At 34.3% G+C, this 19,934-nt stretch overlaps 3 protein-coding genes across 4 annotated transcripts; 2 read left to right on the forward strand and 1 right to left on the reverse strand.

The window, feature by feature from the left end:
- The first annotated feature begins 8,300 nt into the window (after nt 1-8,300).
- On the forward strand, nt 8,301-12,327 carry LOC111894227 (ATP-dependent DNA helicase Q-like 3). 2 transcript variants are annotated; one of them, XM_023890300.3, is made up of 18 exons: nt 8,301-8,432; nt 8,577-8,811; nt 8,950-9,057; nt 9,185-9,192; nt 9,287-9,370; nt 9,481-9,621; nt 9,698-9,732; nt 9,830-9,913; nt 9,994-10,082; nt 10,176-10,328; nt 10,417-10,517; nt 10,627-10,776; nt 10,862-10,939; nt 11,024-11,089; nt 11,179-11,312; nt 11,398-11,498; nt 11,573-11,795; nt 11,872-12,327. In XM_023890300.3, exons 2-18 carry the CDS (start codon nt 8,637-8,639, stop codon nt 12,269-12,271), a joined length of 2,130 nt encoding a protein of 709 aa, XP_023746068.1. In that variant the 5' UTR covers nt 8,301-8,432; nt 8,577-8,636; the 3' UTR covers nt 12,272-12,327. The 2 variants fall into 2 exon arrangements, with proteins under 2 accessions (XP_023746068.1, XP_052621928.1); XM_052765968.1 differs by having other exon boundaries at nt 8,950-9,192; nt 9,268-9,370.
- On the reverse strand, nt 12,206-13,826 carry LOC111894228 (protein STRICTOSIDINE SYNTHASE-LIKE 4-like). Its single transcript, XM_023890304.3, has 5 exons — nt 13,623-13,826; nt 13,342-13,557; nt 12,969-13,276; nt 12,755-12,887; nt 12,206-12,675 (listed from the first exon to the last, which is right to left on the reverse strand). The coding sequence occupies exons 1-5, from the start codon at nt 13,767-13,769 to the stop codon at nt 12,400-12,402; spliced, it is 1,080 nt and encodes a 359-aa protein (XP_023746072.1). The 5' UTR covers nt 13,770-13,826; the 3' UTR covers nt 12,206-12,399.
- A 3,331-nt stretch (nt 13,827-17,157) lies between these two features.
- On the forward strand, nt 17,158-19,537 carry LOC111894240 (cation/calcium exchanger 4). The gene has a single exon (XM_023890316.3). The coding sequence runs from the start codon at nt 17,567-17,569 to the stop codon at nt 19,397-19,399; it is 1,833 nt and encodes a 610-aa protein (XP_023746084.1). The 5' UTR covers nt 17,158-17,566; the 3' UTR covers nt 19,400-19,537.
- Nucleotides 19,538-19,934: the final 397 nt, after the last annotated feature.

Consider the following 19,934-nt stretch of genomic DNA (forward strand, 5'->3'; position numbering starts at 1 on the left):
GTGACTGTAACATGTGAGGGCACCATGTAAGTTTGCATGGTTATTCACACCCGCTTTGTGATCCTCGGCATCCCAGTCACAAACAAGAGGGGCATATCGAGATTTAAACATGCCATTGAAAGTTCAATGAATCTCAAAGAATCTAGGAGTTTTCATAGATTTAAAACTTAATTTTCTTTTTCGTTTTTCGTGGTGGAAATTAGTGAATCGTCATTCACTTACCTTCAAATATTCTGCAATTAGGGTTACGGCATCCCTCTCCCAAGTTGTAGAATATTGTGTTGGGTCCTAGCCTTAGTATTTCATTTGGGTGATTTACTAAGGACTCAATCTATCAACTAACTTGAATTCGTTTTCTCCTGTATTGTAGATGTCAAAGTTTGACAACTATGGTCTTCTCAAATCCCGTGGAACAAGCATTCCACATGAAGATGATATTCCACGATTCAATCGAGGAACAAGAGATCATACTTCACTTCCTCCTCCTCCTCAAATTATTCTCCCTAACCCACAAGTTCAAAGGCTTGAAAAGTTCAAGATCACTCAAGCCCTTTTGGCAAGTAAACATAAAGAAGGAAAGCCGGTGTGTGCACACGTCCTAGGGATGAAGTCACACATTGATAGGTTAAGAATGTTGGGATCCGTTGTCTGTGAGGAAATGGCTGTTGATTGGGTTCTTCAGTCACTTCCTAACTCATATAGTGAGTTCGTAAGAGAGTACTATATGATGAAATACGACGTGACCCTTATAGATCTCACCTACATGCTTATTGCTGCTGAATCAGCAATGATTTGGCGCAATAGAAAAGCAAAGTTGATTGGTGAATCTGCCTTCGAGACCTCTATGGATATAGACAATGGAAACGAAAGACATGATATGATCGAAAAGTTTGATCATAAGAGAAAGGCAATGTCTGAAGTGGTTCCATGTCCTGTTCCAAAAGAGTCAATTTGCTTTTATTGCCAGGAGAAGGGGCATTGGAGACGAAGCTGTCCTATTTACCTAAGAAATCTAAGAGATGGGAGAGTCGAAACGTATGGCTCTAATATAGGTAAAATCCATTAACTAACTCTTTTAAGCTTCTATTCTAGCTTCTTAATACATAATGTGATAAGATTACAATTGATGTTTTGTAAGATCGAAGAAAAGAAAGGAAGCTTAAGGGAAGAAGTGAGCAAAATCTAACCGTGAAGGAATGGATTTTGATCGCATTTCTCGAAGATTAGATTCTTGAGCTACTACTTAGAGTTAGAATTAGATTGCTAAGAGAGATGTATTAGCATAGTTTTTGAATGAATTGCATTGTAAGGACAAATTTTTCCGCAATAAAATAAATTTTGATTTTATAATATTTATTTATCCTTGCAATGGGGTATATGAAAAATTGATGTTTGAATATTAGCAATAATGGATTTGTTTCTTATTATTTTATTTATGGAAAGTCGAGAATTTACCAAATAGGGAGAGTTTCTCATCGCCCAAAGTTTCAATTGGACAGAAATTTGGAATCACGTAACTTTGTTGCACGATGAATGAGAAATCTCATATTTGATAATTAAACTAATTCATTGACAAAGTGTCAAGTGAAGGACTAGGAGATCGAGTACACAATGGTTATGTGTTGATCAAGTCTACCATAAGAGTAACAAAGAAATTCGTCATGATTTACTAAAGGTTTAGTAAATGTGATTATACTTACAAGATTAAGTGTAATTCTAGATTGATTGAAAAAGGTTTAAATCAATAGTAGAACGAATAAGAAGAATCAAGTAGGCAGAAAGATAAAAGTTTCTTCATTCTAAGAAGAAGGGAGAGTACCTTTTATGCTTTATGATGGGTCTTAATGATTAAGAACCATATCTCAATTGATCCTCTAAGTGAGTCTTAGTACAATTGTATGTCTAAGAAGAGGAATCAAGAATTGAAGAAATGGTTAAATCAAGAAGTCAATCATACTTCGTTCCAAAACAAGTCTTAAAGTTAAGATTGTGACAATGAGTGACAAGAATTAGAAAGGTTTATAACGTTCATCAAATGTGGAAAGTTGTGATGTCTTGGATTAGACAAAGATCAACTAGTACCAATTTATGAAGTGTTTTGAAAAAAGCTACACTAACTCTTGAATATTTGTTTGTCAAGAAATGTTTTGACAAGAGAATCTTATATGTCAAGGAGTCAGTGGGAGTCTTAATGGTCTTGAAAGGTTTCAAGAACAAATCAAATAAACCTTATCGATCATCACTAGCACACGAGTTGAGGTTTACAACCTATCGTGTTGACATTATTTAGTTTCTGTGCCAATCCAATCGAGTTAATTATGCATGTGAGTCCTATGAGTTCTCATTTGAATGCATAAAAGGCAAGGACCTTGATCAATGGAAAGTACATTGATAAGAAAAGGTGAGCTGCTTAACTACTTGGAATACATGGTGGGCAGCTGTGCTACCATAAAGGCAAGAAATCGAGAAAGTTCGATCCATATGAGTTTGCCGTAAACTTTGGTTTTGACAAATTCACATGGATAGGAACACATACACCATTTAAATCTAAGTTTCATAGGATTTCCTCCTTCATGAAAATGATTGTGAGGAAATGCTTTCACTAAGAAAGATTTTAAGAAGATAGTGATTGTAAAATTGCATTCTCGAATGCGATTATGGTTACGGTATCCCTTTCCATAATTTGAATTGTGAGGTTTGGCAATTGTTTACACACACATATAAACTATCTAAGGCAAAGGTGTATAAGTTCAAGAAGCATTGATAAAAGATTATCAAAGCACTAAGTATTAGAAACATGAACTTAAGAAATTCAATAAGTATTGTTTTTCTGAAAGTTAAGCTGTTTCTGAATACATGTCGAAGCTAGTGGGAGCATAAGTGTTATGTTTTATAATAATAATCATGATAGTGGGAGCATAAATGTTATGATTATATGATTATTAAGGCACGTACTACAAGTTGGCAATATTAATTATAGAAAACAAGAGTTATACGTTGCAAAGTCGTAAGGGTTGTAAAGTTGTTTTGCTATAATTAAGGGAGAGAATATTATACTTCATTTCAAATCTAAAGGCTTAGGTTGTGGAATGTTAATAAAATTTAGTCAAAGGTACATAGTGTGTTCTTAAAATTTCGATTATGATTACGGCATCTCTCTTCACAATTCGAATTTTGAGAACATAGCAAATAAAACATTATGCGTCGTGTCCCATACGCTTCGGGTATAGGATCGATTGCAAATGCTTTAATGTTTGACCATTCTAAAATTTTCCAAATGTCGAGCACATTTAGAGGGAAAAAGGACTAGAAACGGTTTAGACTAAAATAATTAAACAACTATCAAAGGACAATCCAAGTTCGACGAGGATTGGTTGCTTGTGAGTAGTTGGAAGTATAGTATTGGAAGATATGGAAATGTTTTCATATTGGATGGACCATATCGACATTATTAGGAATAGATAAGATTCTATTAAGAATAAGTTGTCATATGGAACATATGGAAGTGTGTCCATATTGGGAATGAATATTAAAAGATCTATGTCTAAGATTAGAAACTTTTATGCAAAAGGATGTTCAAAGGAATGTACTTTGAGTGAGAGACATCATATCTAAGGAATTGTCTTGTAACAATCTCCGACAGAGGACTTTGTAATATCATTGGCAATAGTCTTTGTGACTTTGGTGCAGTGACATTACGAAAGGATAGTTGCATAGATTGTTAGAATCTAGCATATTCTATAAGTAACAAGAATTTGATATTCTTTAACTTATGAAAAACGGATTTGGAGTTGTGAAATGATAAGGATTGGAAATGTGTTCAACGTGATCTATTTCACAAAGTAAGAACCATAGGTAAACATTGTGTGCATGCTAGGAGCATGGGACAAGTGTTGGAATTCAAGAAAGAAGTTGATTACCCGAAACGACAAATAATGAGTAATCAATATGGTGATAAATAAAAGGCGTTTTATTTATACTCAAAGGTTTGAGGCCATATGGGATTAGTATTATTCTTGTGTTCCACATTTGCATGTTTTGACTTCCAGAATAATTGAGTTTATTAAGAATAATCGAATTATTCGAACGGGCCACAGTTGTTCATATGTTGGAAGTAGATATGAATGAAGACTGTCATGAATTGGTGTGTGGATTGTCTAAAGAGCATTAGACATAAGCAAATGTTTGCTGCAACGTTCATGAGTGCTTATAAATATGATTTGAGCATTGGATTACACCCACGCTCACTTGGATCGCTCCATGAATTGTATCACGAGTGATTGGTGAGACGATAACATCTTATATTCTTGAAACCGAGATGTGTGAGTTGTATCTTGTGAATCGGTTGCACATTGATAATATGTAAACACACTAGTAACTTGGTGTTATAAAACATATTGTTGTGTGTGATTCGGTTAGTGAGTGCAAGCGAGCATTGTATCAAAGTTTATCCATTCCTTTTATTCAAAGTAGGATAAAAGCGATATCTTTGGGCCCCTCGATGGTTTAGTGATGACAAACGTAAATGCTCGGCTAGGCTAGGGCTAATTTGATTTGTTCAATTAGTCAGTCGTCATAAATCAGGAATCGAGATATAGTACAAAGAGAATGATTTGAAATCATATCTCATACGATATCTAGAATGGAGGAATATATGATCCCTTATCTAAGGACACACGTATTTGATATGATCAGAGTTGACAGCGGCTTTGGAAAGCTATGATTGCAGATCGGGATCCGAAGTCATACGCATAATAGTTGTTAGACTTATCCAAGTGGGAGACTGTTGGATTAGTGTCTAAGTCTATAACTATTTTGGTATGTACTTGACCCGATGGTGCATGATCCTTTTGGGTTGCCTTCACCAAAGCAACTTGATTGGAGAAATAAATAGAGAGAGAGGTTATTATGATTTATTAATATGTTATAAGAATAATATATTAAAGGAGAAATCATATTTGTTTAATTAATATTGGTCAATAATTAATTAAGAATTAATTTTGTGATCAAGTGTAATTAATTAAACTAGAGGGGCTGAATTGTAATTATGTGATAGTTACAAAATAAGGTAAGGATTATCTTAAATATAAGGTGAACGAATTTAAGGAGATAATGCCTTAGAATTCGACTAGGATAAGGGTTTCTAAGACTTATCTTATGGTTGCTTGGTGGACAAGCAACTAGATAAGGATAAGGACTAAAACCTTAATCTTTACACCTATATAAACCCCCTAAGGCTCATGAATTCGTAAAAGCCTTCCCAAGAAGTCCTAAGGACGAATTCCTACCTCTCTCCTCTCTCTTTATACCTTCTCCATTTGCTCTTGGTGTTTGTAAGCCATTAGAGGAGTGACACTTGTGACTCTAAGCCTTCCAAAGTCAATTCAAGGAGGAATTGGGATTGTTATTGCTACATAACAATCAAGGTAATATCATAAGCCTAATTATATGTTAACATTGATTTCCATATGCTAGAATTAAGGTTTATAGTCTTGGATTCAAAGCATGTACAATAGAGAAACCTAGATCCAAGCATTAGGGTTTGTATGAGCACATATGATGTCTTATGACCAAAACCCATCTGTTAGATCTGTATGACTGTTCGTACGTGCTAGCTAGTGTTTGATATCTATATGTTGATTGTGTGTTTGCGGGTGGGTTGAGACAGTCCTACTTTGTGCTCTAGGCCAACAGACCTAGGGCGTCCCGAATAGACTAAAGGCCCAATGGGGCGTACCAGTTAGGGCGAAGGCCCGGAGAACGGTCCAGACAGGCTGAAGGCCCAGTAGGGCGGACCAGACATGCTGAAGGTTCTGAGAGTGGGCAAGATAGACTAAAGGCCTGGTGAGGGCGGTCTAGTCATACTGAAGACTTTGTATGCATACTGTTTGTTATGATATTGTTATTGTTGTATGACGTTGGTATTTTAGGGGAACTTCACTAAGCTTCGTGCTTACAATTTTGGATTTTTTTTCGGTACTTCGGATGATTACGGGAAAGCGATGGCTTGGTCGTGCACCTTCTTACATTTTATGATTTTGATTTCTGGGATTCTCTGATATAAAACTATTTTGAAAACATTTTGTAATAGCTAATGACTTTTGAATGTTTGAAAAAGTCTTAAATTTTTATGAATCTTATAGACTCTATAATAAATTAAAAGATCAACGAAAAATAATTGTTTGAAGTGACTCTAAAAAGCCTTTTCTTCAATTGTAAAAACTTTTCAAAAACTTTTTCAAATAATAAAAACTTTATAAAAAGAACATAACAATAAATTATCTCAAACTAACCTATTAAAAAACTACTTTGTAAATTACAATTTACAAAAGCGCTTTACAAATTACAATAAACTTAAAAAATAAATTAGGAGGTTTTGGCTTAGCTTTTAAGAGGCCAAAAGTCTTTTTAGGAAAAGATCAAAGGTAAAAGATGTTTGGCAAAAAACTTTTAAAAGCTACTTTTTTTATTTGGGATAGAAGGAAAATCAATTTTTTGGAAAATTTAGGAAAACCTGATTTCTTGCAACTTTTCCAAAAAAAACTTTTAGCCTTTAAAAAGCTAAGCCAAAGACCCTTAGGTCCCGTTTGACAGTTGCTGATTGAGAAAGTACTGACTGAGAAAGGACTGTCTGGGTAAGAAATTCTGATTGAGTAAGAAGTGATATTGTTTGATTATACATCTGACCGAAGGTGCTGACTGATGAAAAATTACCATTTTACCCTGCTGCTCTATATAATGATGCATGAAGTTATTGAAGAGCTACAAATATCATAAAAAATATAAATTACAAACAAATCATATAAAAATCCAAATAAAAATTATAAAAGAAATCATTGTTTTTATAAAGTTATAAATAAATTCATTGTTTTTCAACAATTCAAAAAATCCATTCATTGACCATATTCACATTCATCAATCAATTTAAGCAAGTCATGGATGAAATTGAAGAATCAAGAACATGAGTTTTCAAACCAAATACTAGCAGCATAATTCATCAAAACCAATATCAAGAACATGAATATGGGATTTCAAACCAAAGTCACACTTTCAATCCTTAACAAAGAGAGTTATCTTTTTCGGAATTTTAACTTCATTTAGTTGCAAGTCAGAAGCATGACATTATAAAATGATTTCAGTTCAATCTATTTAAAATACTATATTTGTAGCAGATGTGAACATTCATAGCAATTTAAAAGAATGAGTAGTTCAAAGTTGTTTCTCTCCTTTTTCCCTTATCTTTTCCTTCATCTGTTTTGCTTTTTCCTCTTTTTCCAACACCACTAAAAGTGCCCTCCTCAACAGACCCTTGCACTGCTTCTCTTTAAACAAAACCTATCCTCAATCAAATTTAAGGATGATGATCCCCAATATAACGTTGCAGGTGAAATGCTATTTAATTATAATTAGCATCCATAACCGGAGCAACAATAGTGATTAAATAGAACCATAACATCAAAAAATATGTATGAACATATATGAATTCAACAACAAAAATGATTTCAAGCTATAGAACATATATGTGTATGAACATATGTGAATTCAACAACAAAAATCAGAATATGTGAATTCAACAGCAAAAATTAGAACTTTTCAAACAAGAACATAGCAGCAAAAAATCAGAACTTTTTGAGAAGTTTAAGCACGAACAGAACAACAAAAATCGGACCATTCACTTATGAACATGACAGAAATCGGAACCCATAAACACGTTCAACAGAAAAATCCGAAATCGAAACCTATTCTCAATTGACTATTATGTAGAAATTAGAAATATCAGAAATCAAATAGGAACATAAATATGTCGATCTTCTATTAAATTTTGCATAATTTATTAGACCTAATTATGTAGAAATCATACCTGATAAGAAGAGGTAGTTGATGGATCGTTGGTATGGAGAAGATCGTTGATGCTTGTTGGTTGATGCTTGGCTATGGAGGCGATGCAAGAAGGAGAAGAATGAGGATGGAGACGTTGAAAAGAACGGTAGGGCGAGGGTAAAGTTAGAAAGCGTATCATCCTTTCTCAGTCAGCTATCTTCCTTCTTCTATCCGAATCAGATTTTTTTTTATCGAGTCAGATGCCCAAATTTTGATTACCAAACATGTTTTGCTGACCGAGTCAGCCAAAAACGTCTAACCGGACTCGGTCAGATGTATATCAAACACTCCCTTAGACTCTGACTTTAATCTTATTTTATCCGGTCCAAGTGTATAACTTTACCCGACCCGCTTGAATAACTAACTTTGAGTTTGAGACAAATCAGAAATAAATAATTTTAGTGTTACAATACGGCGTCGAACAGAATACACACCCTTGATTTGCTATGAGCCTATGGCTATGACATGTCCTTCTGCATAAATAAAACCCTTGCGTATGGGTACCTTCACTGATTTCCTCCATATTCCGGCTACATAATCGGCGAATCCAGGTTTCTTTCTTTCGCTTATTACAAATAACGACAATTTCTTATAACCATCACCAATGATCATTGCATGTAAAATGTTAGAAAATTTAATAATTTTTCCTTCACCAATTGATTCGTCTAGTCGGAAATTCTTGATTTAAATTGTAGGCAACGCAAATTAATATTCTAGCGTTCAATCTTCGAAGACTGATTATATGAAGTTCACAAATGCAATTTTTTATTCAAACAGTGGTAATGAAGAAAGCGCTACTGCCTGCGAAAACTATTAGCAAGGAGAAGCAAATTTCTGGGAAAGAAGCTCTAACGAAGCTCTTGAGATGGCATTTTGGGCATCTGGAGTATCGAGGAAAGCAGTTGGAAGCCATAGAAGCTGTCTTATCTGGTTCTGTATTCATATTCCTTTTTTTTACCGCAGTAATAGTGTGTAGGCTTCTTGAAATCTGTTAAAGTATCCATTTTCAAGTTTCTATCACATGAAATTGGGGGAATAAGTTGTTCTTGGGCCTCAATTTTTATGCAGGAAGGGATTGTTTCTGTCTGATGCCAACTGGTGGTGGGAAGTCGATTTGTTATCAAATCCCTGCTCTAGCAAAACGGGGCATTGTGCTTGTTGTTTCTCCTTTAATAGGTGAAAGATTGTCAGTCATAATTTGGATGTTTATCAAAGTGGAACCATGTACTACACAATGTTTTCTTTGGTTTTCATTGCTAGGGTCTAACTTTTGATTGAATGCATTGTTTTTCCATGATCACAGCCTTAATGGTGAGTGTGTTTACTTGCTCAATATGTGTCTGTGTATGTATATTGTCAAATGTTATACTTCAAATTGTTGTAAAGTATTGTTACTTTGCACCAGGAAAACCAAGTTATGGCATTGAAGGAAAAAGGGGTAGCTGCTGAATATCTCTCATCAACTCAGACTTCACAAGTTAGGAATAAGGTAATGCCTTACTTTACTATCTTACATTGTGTACCTCATTGTATTTTAAACTTCAACAACAACTATTTACTGAAAGAATATATTTGCTCGAACATTTGAAAAACTTTCAGATTCATGAGGAGCTTGAATCTGGAAATCCATCAATGAGGTTACTCTATGTGACACCAGAATTGATTGCAACAACAGGATTTATGTTGAAGCTAACAAAACTTCATTCCAGAGGGTTGTTGAATCTGATAGCTGTAGATGAGGTTTGAACTTTATAAATTTCACTGATTCATAAATGACTACTGATCAATATTTATCCATTTTATCTCAACTTTTCAGGCACATTGCATTTCAACATGGGGCCATGATTTTAGGTAATTTCTCAAATTGCTACATAGTTTCTTCATATAAGCTCAATGGTTCATTAGTGCTAGTTTTTGTGGTTCTTGATTAGAGTCTTTTCATAATCAGGCCTAGCTACAGAAAGTTAGCTTCTTTGAGAAAACGCCTGCCAGATGTACCACTATTAGCATTGACAGCTACTGCTGTTCCCAAGTGAGTCTTTTTAACTCTCACCCTGTATCTTTCTATACTTCATTGGATATAACTCTTACCTGATTTATTTTCTTTTGTAGGGTTCAGGTGGATGTGATAGAGTCATTGAACATGGAAAATCCTCTAGTCCTTAAATCATCATTTAATCGACCAAATATATATTATGAAGGTTAAGTCAGTTGCTTTTTTTTTTTTTTTTTTTTTTTGTCTTTGCTTCTAAAATCATCAATGTCATTGACTAAAATTTCTAATTTTTTTACAGTTCGATTTAAAGACCTTCTAACAGACCCTTATGATGATCTAACTGATCTAATTAAATCCTGTGGAGATGTTTGTGGGATTGTGTATTGCCTTGAACGTACAATGTGTGATGACTTGGCTTCTCATTTATCAAAAAATGGCATTTCTTGTGCTGGTATGTAACTATTCATCTTCCTTTGACTTTTCATCTTAAAATCTTCCTTACAAACATTTCTTTTTTCTTTTTTCCTTTTGTTTTTCAGCATACCATGCAGGGTTGAACAATAAATTACGGACTTCTGTTTTGGATGATTGGATTTCTGCCAAGACACAAGTCGTAGTGGCTACAGTGGCTTTTGGAATGGTATGCAACTTTTTTAATAATATTATATTACACCTCTGTTTATTCGAATATATATATTTTTTTTTTCTCCAAATGGATTAAATAACAAATTGTGTACAATATTTATTAGGGAATTGATCGAAAGGATGTTAGGATTGTTTGTCATTACAATATTCCAAAGTCAATGGTGTCATTCTATCAAGAATCAGGTAGAGCTGGTCGTGATCAACAGCCTTCTAGAAGCATTTTGTACTATGGAATAGATGATCGCAAGAAAATGGTTCGATTATTATCTTCTATATTATTCATTTTATAATTTTTTTTCACTAACAAGCATACTAAAGTCCTCTATAAGATACTTGCAGCAATTTATATTGAATAATGCGGATAACAAAAAGTCACAGAATGGGTCGCCAAAGAAGTCAGTTGATGAATTCAATTCAGTAAGCTTATATTTCTTGTAGAATCCATAAATTATTTTATTGATTATGGTTATAAAAATCAAATGCATGATTTAATAAATGCAGATGGTTGAGTATTGTGAAACATCTGGTTGTCGTAGGAAAAAGATTCTTGATAGTTTCGGGGAACAGGTAAGTAAATCTATATATGATTTATTATAATAATTATTTCCATCATGTTTTAGTGTGAAAACTTCTTACATGTGACTTTTGGAAAGCAGGTATCGACTTCAGTGTGTAAGAAAACATGTGATGCATGTAAAGATCCAAATTTAGTGATGAAGAACTTAGAGGAGCTTAAAACCATGTGTTCTCTTCGTAATAGAATCGGATCCTCACAGATATTTATGAATAGGTATGTTTTATTTAGGAATTAGGAAGCTATTTTCCTTCATAAAATTGTTATATCCTGATGAATGTTTGTTTTTGTTATGTCTCAGCTCCTCAAAGTCGTTTGGTGAAGTGGAATTCTCAGAATACTGGTCTCGTGATGACGAGGCAATTCCATCTGAAGATGATGATATCTCTGATGATGATGATGGTACATATTTTGTTTAATAAGTTTTATAAATTTTTAATAGAATCTTAGAAATGATAATCATGTATAACTTCCAGATGGGATTGATGACGTTGAAGGCCTTACACAGACACCCTTATCATCAAAATCAAGACTTATTGAAAAAATGGAATTATTACAACGAGCAGAAGAGAAATATTATCAAAATAAAAGTCCAAAAAAACTCGACAAAAATGTCATAAGTGACACAACAAGGGAATCCTGCAAGCAAAGATTGATCAATGCATTAAAACAAACACAACAACGCCTCGACAACTTTCTGTAAGCATACCCTACCCTTCACTCTGTTTTTATTTATTTTGTTTTTTTGGTGTTCTAGAAGCTTCCGGATGTGCAGGATAGACCCTGAAACATCTTCTACATTCTTGGAGAATGAATGCTACAAAAAATACGGGAAAACCGGGAAATCATTCTATTTATCACAGGTGGCAAGTACTGTGAGGTGGCTTTCAACAGCTAACACTACAGATTTGACTTCTAGGCTTGCCACCACCGGTCAAAGTCCAACTTCAAAAAAGTCAACGGAAGTAGAACCTTCCTGTATTTCAAATCATGCAATGAAGATGAACAAAAAAGATGATGATGCAAATGTTACATCAGGACACCCTTCAAGCCCTTCAACAAACACTTACAATGATATAAAGTTGCCACCAATCCCATCTTTCTCTGAATTTGTCAACAAAAAAACCAACATCGATAGCAATCCATCACCATTGAAAAGAAACAGATTTCACTAGTATCAACTGATTTCAATCTTTCAACTTTTTACAATATCATTTTTTTTCTTGAGTAATATTCATCTTAGCAAGTGTATTACACCATTACTGCTTTTAAATTTCACAAAGTAGGCTCATAAGTTAGGGCTTCAGAGTACAGTTTCAAGGGGCAGCTTTCCTATGAAGTCGTTCTTCAAACTTCCTAAGTAAAGATTTCCCTCAAACTCAAGGACAGAAGTGACAAATGACACCACTTTTCCATTCGGATCATCAAGCATCTTAATAATCCTCCCATCACTCCCAACATTCATCACCATTGAACCCTTCTCAACTGCTCTAATTTGCTCAAACAGCTTCGGGAATGTTGCTAAAACATGTTTAATCGCTTTGGAAGAATGCACAAATTTCATCCTGCTTGAAGTCAACTGCATAAGGCAAACTATTTCATTAGCTTCAAATTACAAACTTCTATTCTTTGGTTATTTTTTTTATTCTAAAAAAAACCTGAAGTAAAGCCACCCAAAATGACCCATCAGGAGCTACTTTGATATTGTCGGGTGAACCAGGAAGATTGTCAATAAAAATCTCAACTTTCCCTCTCTTTTCCTCCTTTAGCCAGTACTTCAAACACCTAAATCTTGATTTTTTTTTTTTAAAAAAAACATAAGGTTAGTTTATCTTTAACATTTAAAAAAAAAAATCAGCGACTCTTACTTACTTCCATGATTCACACACCACCAAAAAGTCTTCATCTGAAGAAACAGCTACCCCGTTTGCAAATCCAAGTCCATCAAGCACTAAAGTTGTTTCCTTTGTAGATGGGTCATATCTAAGAAGCTGTCCATGTGGTTTTGCCTCCAAAAAATCCAAGTGCCAATTATGCAACCCGAATTTAGTGCTGGCAACACTGAAGTATAAGCTTCCATCAGATGCTTCAGCCAAATCATCTGCAAACCTTACATTTTCACCATTTAAATGAGTTGCTAAAGCTGTCACTTCACCATCTTCACTAACCTTAATCAAACCCTGCAACATCACATCAAGTTTCATTTTTGGCCCGAACATTTCAAAAATTGTAAATGAATGAATACCTCTTCAGTATCGCACACGATTAGATCGCCACTCTTTGTTTTGATCAAACCAAGTAAAGTATGTTTGTTGTGTATCTTCTTCCAGTTCTCCAAAGTTCCATTTTTATGTAATCTTTTGATCCACCCGTCTCTGGTAGCTGTATACAGGACCCCTTTTTGGTCTATAAACACATCTTCTGGTTGTTTCAGCATCCCTTCCCCGAGCTTGATCACTCTCTGTAAAAAAAAAATCCACAGTTAAAAAACGTAAATAAACATGAAGTTTTGATCAGGGAGGTCACCTGTAAGTGGTTGTTTGGGGTGAAAAAGGGTGGTGAAGGAGGTAAGTGAAGTGGGTCTGGAGATATTGGAGAGTGGAAGAAGACTTGAAGTGTGATGGCAAGTACAGAAACAAAAATGGTGATTAGTGTAATAAGAAGGTACTCCATGGTTATGGCTGATGGTTGTTTCAGTGGAAGGTGATAAGAGGAAGTGAGAATTGGTGATTGTATTTGAAAGGATCAGAAAAGTCTTGTGCTGTCTTATTCTAGGCTGGACCACTTTGAAAACTTCCAAAGTAGGCACCATGCAGAAGTCAGTCGAATACCAACAAAGAAAGTTGAATTTTATTGACACATGTTGGAGAGAATTGGTTACGTATAAGTTTAATCAAGAGATTAAAAAAATGAAATCAGCCATTCCCTTAAGGTGTGTGTGTGTGTGTGTGTGTGTTTGGTTTGTAGATTCTAATGAAATCCGAGACAGATATTCCTTCTATATCTTGTTTGGTTGTCAAACAGACGGAATATAATTATGTTGGAATCCTTGAAATTCCATGTTAGATAGATGACTTTTATATTCCTAGGGGTGGGTGGCAGTGGCATATTCAGGATTCAAGGATTCAAAATTTTGTCTTGTCCACTTTAATTGAGGTTACAAAATAAACGGGTCCAGTTATTTGGCGTTAATAATATCATCTAAAATAAGTTTAGTATTAACTTTTTGATACCAAAAATAAAATGTAATTTTGAAAATAGTTGTCAATATCTTATAATTGTTCACGAGTTTTCATATTTTGAAAATAATATATAATTGTGTGATGTCGTTGCTAAATGTTTAACATTTCTTTCTGACACTAGATAATTATTTATAATTTAATCACTTATCTTATTGCACAAATAGTTTTTTATCAATTATATTGTTGACAATGCACACTCCATAATGGAGCAACAAGCAAAAGAAGTGTTAATTTCCATAAAAGATAGTATATCAATTATATTGTTGACAATGCACACTCCACATGCCATGTAGAGTCTTTTATTATCTCGTTCTTGGGATATCATGATTGTCTAGACCAGTGTTGCACAAATTATGGCGACCAATTAATCGATTGACGGCTTTGAGTTGATTACAATTAAGGCCAGACGACTAGTTTAATCGGTTTTGGTATCAGTTAACGTCGGTCCTTGGTAGTCTTTGGCGAAAAAAATAAAAAATAAAAAATTCATGTTTTCAACTTTTCAAATATTGTACCAAAATTTTCAAATTTCCAAATATTATATAAAGAAAATTTCAAAAATCCAAAGTTTTAAATTTTCAAAATTTCAAATATTTTTTTAAGATATATTAATTGTATTTAAATAATTTTATTAATAATTAATGCTCCTCGATTAATCTTCACATAGACCGATTATTCCTTTAATTAACGAAGTCGATCATCGAACATTTTTTACAACCTTGTTCGGACACTATATTATACTATGCAATCACATTCATTATATACATGATTACTTTTTTTTAATGGCCCAGTCATATACAAATGTCATGCTCTATCTAGAAAACAATGTCAATAGTATAAATAATCATTTCAAAACATTTACAAGTTTAAAGCATAAGTTATAAAAAGTCCTTTATCTTTTCAGTCATATAACTTGTACTTACTCTTTCAAAGAGTTAATTTAATCAAAACCATTAACATTGGAAAAAATCCTCATGTACACACATTGTTAGTTAGTGAAGACTAACTATCATTCCTTATCCTTCACTTTGTGCTTCTTGACAAATATTCCCTAAATACCTATTCAATCAAAATAATAAGCTCATAAGAATACTTCTCTTTCAAAAGAGCTTTATTATATTCCATATTTTCATTTCCAATCTTCTATAATAACATAATATCATTATTTTACAATCTCACGGCTAAAACTAGTTAGGCTTCACGAAGAACTTATCCTTATGCCTTAATTCATTAAGATACCAGTTCAATCTCACATATCTAGCAAACCACCCAATTAGGGTTCATGATCATCATCTTTAAATTCAAGCAATAAACCATATTAAGGCTTGAAAACATGTTTACTACACCTACTACATAATTATCATCAAGATTTCATTTCTCTCTCTCTCTCTCTCTCTCTCTCTCTCTCTATATATATATATATATATATATATATATATATATATATAAGAACTAGGGTTTCATCATCCCTTTACACTTTCACCATTAAAGTTTGTCTAAGCTTGCTAAGAAGAAGAAGTTACCTTCAACCCAAGATATAGAAGCCATGATTCTTGTCCTTCATGGAAATCCTTGGATAGAGCATCAACCTCTTAGTATTAAGCTCCTAAAATTGCCCTTAGATGGTCTCCAAATGGTGTGTGGTGAAATGAGGGGCAAGCAACCGACTTAACACATGATATAATGTATTTTTATAGACCTTGACCCCTTTACAAAACTGTATAACATGAAACTCAACCATGTTTTGCCAAAATAGTCCCAAAAGTGCCATAAAAAACAATCTACTTCATTAAACTGAAGTTTAGACTATTCGAACCATTTACACGACCGTGTAAGGCATTATACAACCGTGTAACTCTCATTTTCTTCTTTAAGCAATACATTTTACTCTCCAACTTCAATTAACCATAACTTTTTCGTACATACTCATATTTTAATGATCTTTATATCCATATATTCGTATTCGAGTCAACTATAACTTCTTTTAGATTAGCTCTGCTAAAAAGTTCTACATTTTCATTTATAAACAAAGGGGTATACATTATTTTTTTTTTATTATAATAACCTTATTTCACATCTTCTAAATTAGGTAATTCACACAACTTAACAAAATTGCATACCGTAACTTGTCATCTAAACTTTTTAAAGATGTTACAGGTAAAATGGTAATTACATATAAAATTTTTAAAAAAAATAAAACCATATGTATCAACTGTGTAATAAATTAAAACCATGGACACCATCATCATCTTCTTGAGAAAAAAGTTCCGGACAAAACATATGAATTTGAAAAACCAAAAGGACCATTTATGTAAATTTGTCTATTAATAATGAACATACTTTTTTTCTTATTTTTCGAAGGGCATATTCATAATGAACATGACTATTTCTTTCTTGGACTAACAATATCATTTTGGACTTTCTTAATAAATCTTAATAAATCAGAACTCTTTTTTTCGTTGTAAAATATTAATATTTCTTTGTAAATGAGTAAAAGTTTTTGGTTACGAATGTCAAATATAATTTTACATGACAAGATCTTTTATTTAGTTATAAAATAAACTACGTAAGTTTTAAATATTAATTTTAGAACATACTATTAAGCTAAAAATTAATGGAAAAATAGTTTTAACTTTTACGGGCATGTTATCATCCACTGTAAACAATAAAAGTAATATGTTTTAGAAACAAAAAGTATGTGCATTATTTTCTTGAAGAAAACATGTGTTTAATTTTTTCACTAAAACATATCTTTAATCTTTAAACGTAAATGATTAAGAAATCATATACCGGTTATACCCTTTTGAGTTTTGGCACATTTAATTAGTTGCCGAAAATGACAACCCCAGAACTCATCGGAATGATACCTTCTCATGAAAACTGAACCACTCGAATCGACTCAATCTGTTCACAAAAAACCAAAACACAAGTCATCTCGTCTCTCCTTCTTCAACATCAAGAGCCCTAAAAGTTCCTCTCTTTCCCTTTCATAATTTTGGGTTTTTGCCTCCTTGATCTAATACACGTCTGTCATTCTTGATCTTCTTTACCTATTTCAATTCTCGAAATCGAAATCTTATCGAATCATATGCCTACGTGATCACTTCTTTTCACTCTGGTTTTTTGATGATACCCAATTACCTCAACGTATTACCCAAATCATTATTTCTTGATCTCCTTAGTCAAATTGTAAAGTAAGATCATAAAACTAGGTTTCTGTTGGTGTAAATGGACCACCGCTTCCGGATACCCTTCAATTCCCGTGGTTCTTTGCATGGTGTTTTCAGCCTTGTATTTCTCGTATTTTGCTTTCACCAACAGACCCATAAATGGAACTACAAGGTTATCAACCGGGTCGGGTTGCACAGTACTCCACGAAACTTGGGTATCAAGACCCCACCTGATTGTACAGGACTAAATCAACATGAAGGCTATGAAAGTGTATGTGAGTTCTTATTAGCTAACCCTCAATGTAAATCCGATGGTTTTTTCAATTACATGAACTTCTTCTACTGTTCTTGTCAAAACCATGCTTTCTTTGGTTACATTGTACTCGTTTTATGGCTTGCTGCCTTGTTTTATCTTTTGGGCAACACAGCTGCCGATTACTTCTGTTGTTCTCTTGAAAAGTTGTCGAATTTATTGCGATTGCCACCAACTGTCGCAGGGGTCACCTTGCTTCCATTAGGAAACGGTGCCCCTGATGTATTTGCTAGCATCGCTGCTTTTGTGGGCACCGATAATGGCGATGTTGGGCTCAACAGTATTCTGGGTGGAGCCATTTTCGTGACGTGTGTTGTTGTCGGGACTATTTCTATCTGTGTGGCTGATCAGGCTGTGAATATCGATAAGAAATGCTTCATTAGAGATGTATCTGTGTTTCTTTTTGCCGTTGTTTCTCTTGCTTTCATCTTGCTTATCGGAGAGGTTAGTGTCGGTGGCGCAATCGCGTTTGTTTTTATTTACATTGTTTACGCCGCCTTAGTTGCCGCTAACGAGTTCTTGAGACTAAGAGATGGGATTTTGAACATTGAGACAATAAGTGTCCCGTTGTTGGCTGTTACTCAAATGGATGATTACGAAAATAAAGATCTTGAATCAATAAACATGTCTTTCACGGATTCCGATGATGTCCCACTCTTGATTGAATCAAAGGTTCCACACTGGATGTGGGGTTCAAACGTGTCAATTTACTCGGAGGTTCTTGGACATATGGAAGATAACCCAAAGCCTCTTTGGGGATGGAAGGATGAAGAACATAACAACTCACCACTTTCGTGTTCTAAACTATTTTCATGTCTAGAATTCCCGTTATCGTTGCCAAGACGGTTGACAATTCCAATAATCGAGGAAGGAAGATGGTCAAAAGGTTACGCTGTCGTCAGCGTAACCCTAGCCCCTTCCCTCCTCGCATTCCTATGGAACAACCAGTATGGTAACAACCGACTAGCTACTGGGCTAATCTACTTAGCTTGTGCAGTAGTCGGTTGTTTCCTTGGTGGGGTTGCGTTTATTTTCATAAACACAAACCACCCACCTCAAAAATGGGTCCTCCCATGGGTTGTTGGAGGGTTCTTTATGAGCATTGTTTGGTTCTACATGATAGCCAATGAGCTAGTTTCTTTATTGGTAGCATTTGGTCTAATATTCGGAATCAACCCATCAATCCTTGGGTTAACACTTTTAGCATGGGGGAACTCGATGGGTGACTTGATGTCAAATGTTGCATTGGCGGTTAATGGCGGTGAAGGCGTGCAGATTGCCATATCCGGTTGCTATGCGGGCCCGATGTTCAACACGCTTGCGGGTTTGGGGATTTGTATGCTGATTGGATCATGGTCAAATAGACCGGAGTCTTATAAAATGGGTGGTGATGTGGGGATGTTTTGTAATATTGGGTTTTTGGTGGTGGGGCTGGTTTGGTCGCTGGTGGTGTTGCCGAGAAATGGGATGCAGCCTAGCAAGTTGTTAGGGATAGGGCTTATGGGGATTTACGTGGTGTTTCTTGGAACTCGATTAGGGATGTCAATCGGTGATGGATCACTAGATAATACTGGCTGAACAGACTGTTGTCAACACGTAGATATGTTTTTTTAGTGTATAGTTTTGTTGTTTACTTTACTCACGTAGTTGTTTTTGGGTTAACTGAGAGTCTATTTGTAGTTCGATTTGTATAGTTGGATTGGATCTTTGTACCAAGTTGATTGCATACCATGTTTGCTTTTAGCAATTTTATTAACCAGATACACTAATTTGAAATTGGGTCCAATTTGTTTGCCATATAAACATAACCTAACTAGCTAAGTGGCCCAGTAGTGAGACAAAGTTTTAAAATTCAGTTTTTTAGTTAACTCCATATGCTCAACAAGTCTCAGATGAACCCGATTCGACTACCGAGTTAACCTAATATTCAGATTTTTAACCTTTTTTTTTTTCGAAAGAGAGATTTTTTAAACATTTTATATATACCTACATATAATTTTGTCTTTTTCAACCAGACAAAAAGAAATCAAATATTAATTCAAAAAATAAAAGACTTTTTATTAAAAGACAAGATGCTTTGGAGTTGAAATATACATGGGAAAAATTAGAGGAT

This window comes from Lactuca sativa, chromosome 8, assembly GCF_002870075.4.
Source record: "Lactuca sativa cultivar Salinas chromosome 8, Lsat_Salinas_v11, whole genome shotgun sequence".
NCBI classification, from domain to species: Eukaryota; Viridiplantae; Streptophyta; class Magnoliopsida; order Asterales; family Asteraceae; genus Lactuca; species Lactuca sativa.

What these genes read in the sequence shown, in the direction of transcription:
- LOC111894240 (XM_023890316.3), top strand. Translation starts at nt 17,567, where the DNA reads ATGGACCACCGCTTCCGGATACCCTTCAATTCCCGTGGTTCTTTGCAT.
- LOC111894227 (XM_023890300.3), top strand. Translation starts at nt 8,637, where the DNA reads ATGCAATTTTTTATTCAAACAGTGGTAATGAAGAAAGCGCTACTGCCT. An exon ending in ACCAAATATATATTATGAAG is followed by an intron (nt 10,083 to 10,175) that starts GTTAAGTCAGTT and finishes ATTTTTTTACAG; the next exon opens with TTCGATTTAAAGACCTTCTA. An exon ending in TAGATGATCGCAAGAAAATG is followed by an intron (nt 10,777 to 10,861) that starts GTTCGATTATTA and finishes AGATACTTGCAG; the next exon opens with CAATTTATATTGAATAATGC.
- LOC111894228 (XM_023890304.3), bottom strand. Translation starts at nt 13,769, where the DNA reads ATGGAGTACCTTCTTATTACACTAATCACCATTTTTGTTTCTGTACTT. An exon ending in TCGTGTGCGATACTGAAGAG is followed by an intron (nt 13,277 to 13,341) that starts GTATTCATTCAT and finishes GTGATGTTGCAG; the next exon opens with GGTTTGATTAAGGTTAGTGA. An exon ending in GTGGTGTGTGAATCATGGAA is followed by an intron (nt 12,888 to 12,968) that starts GTAAGTAAGAGT and finishes AAAAAAATCAAG; the next exon opens with ATTTAGGTGTTTGAAGTACT.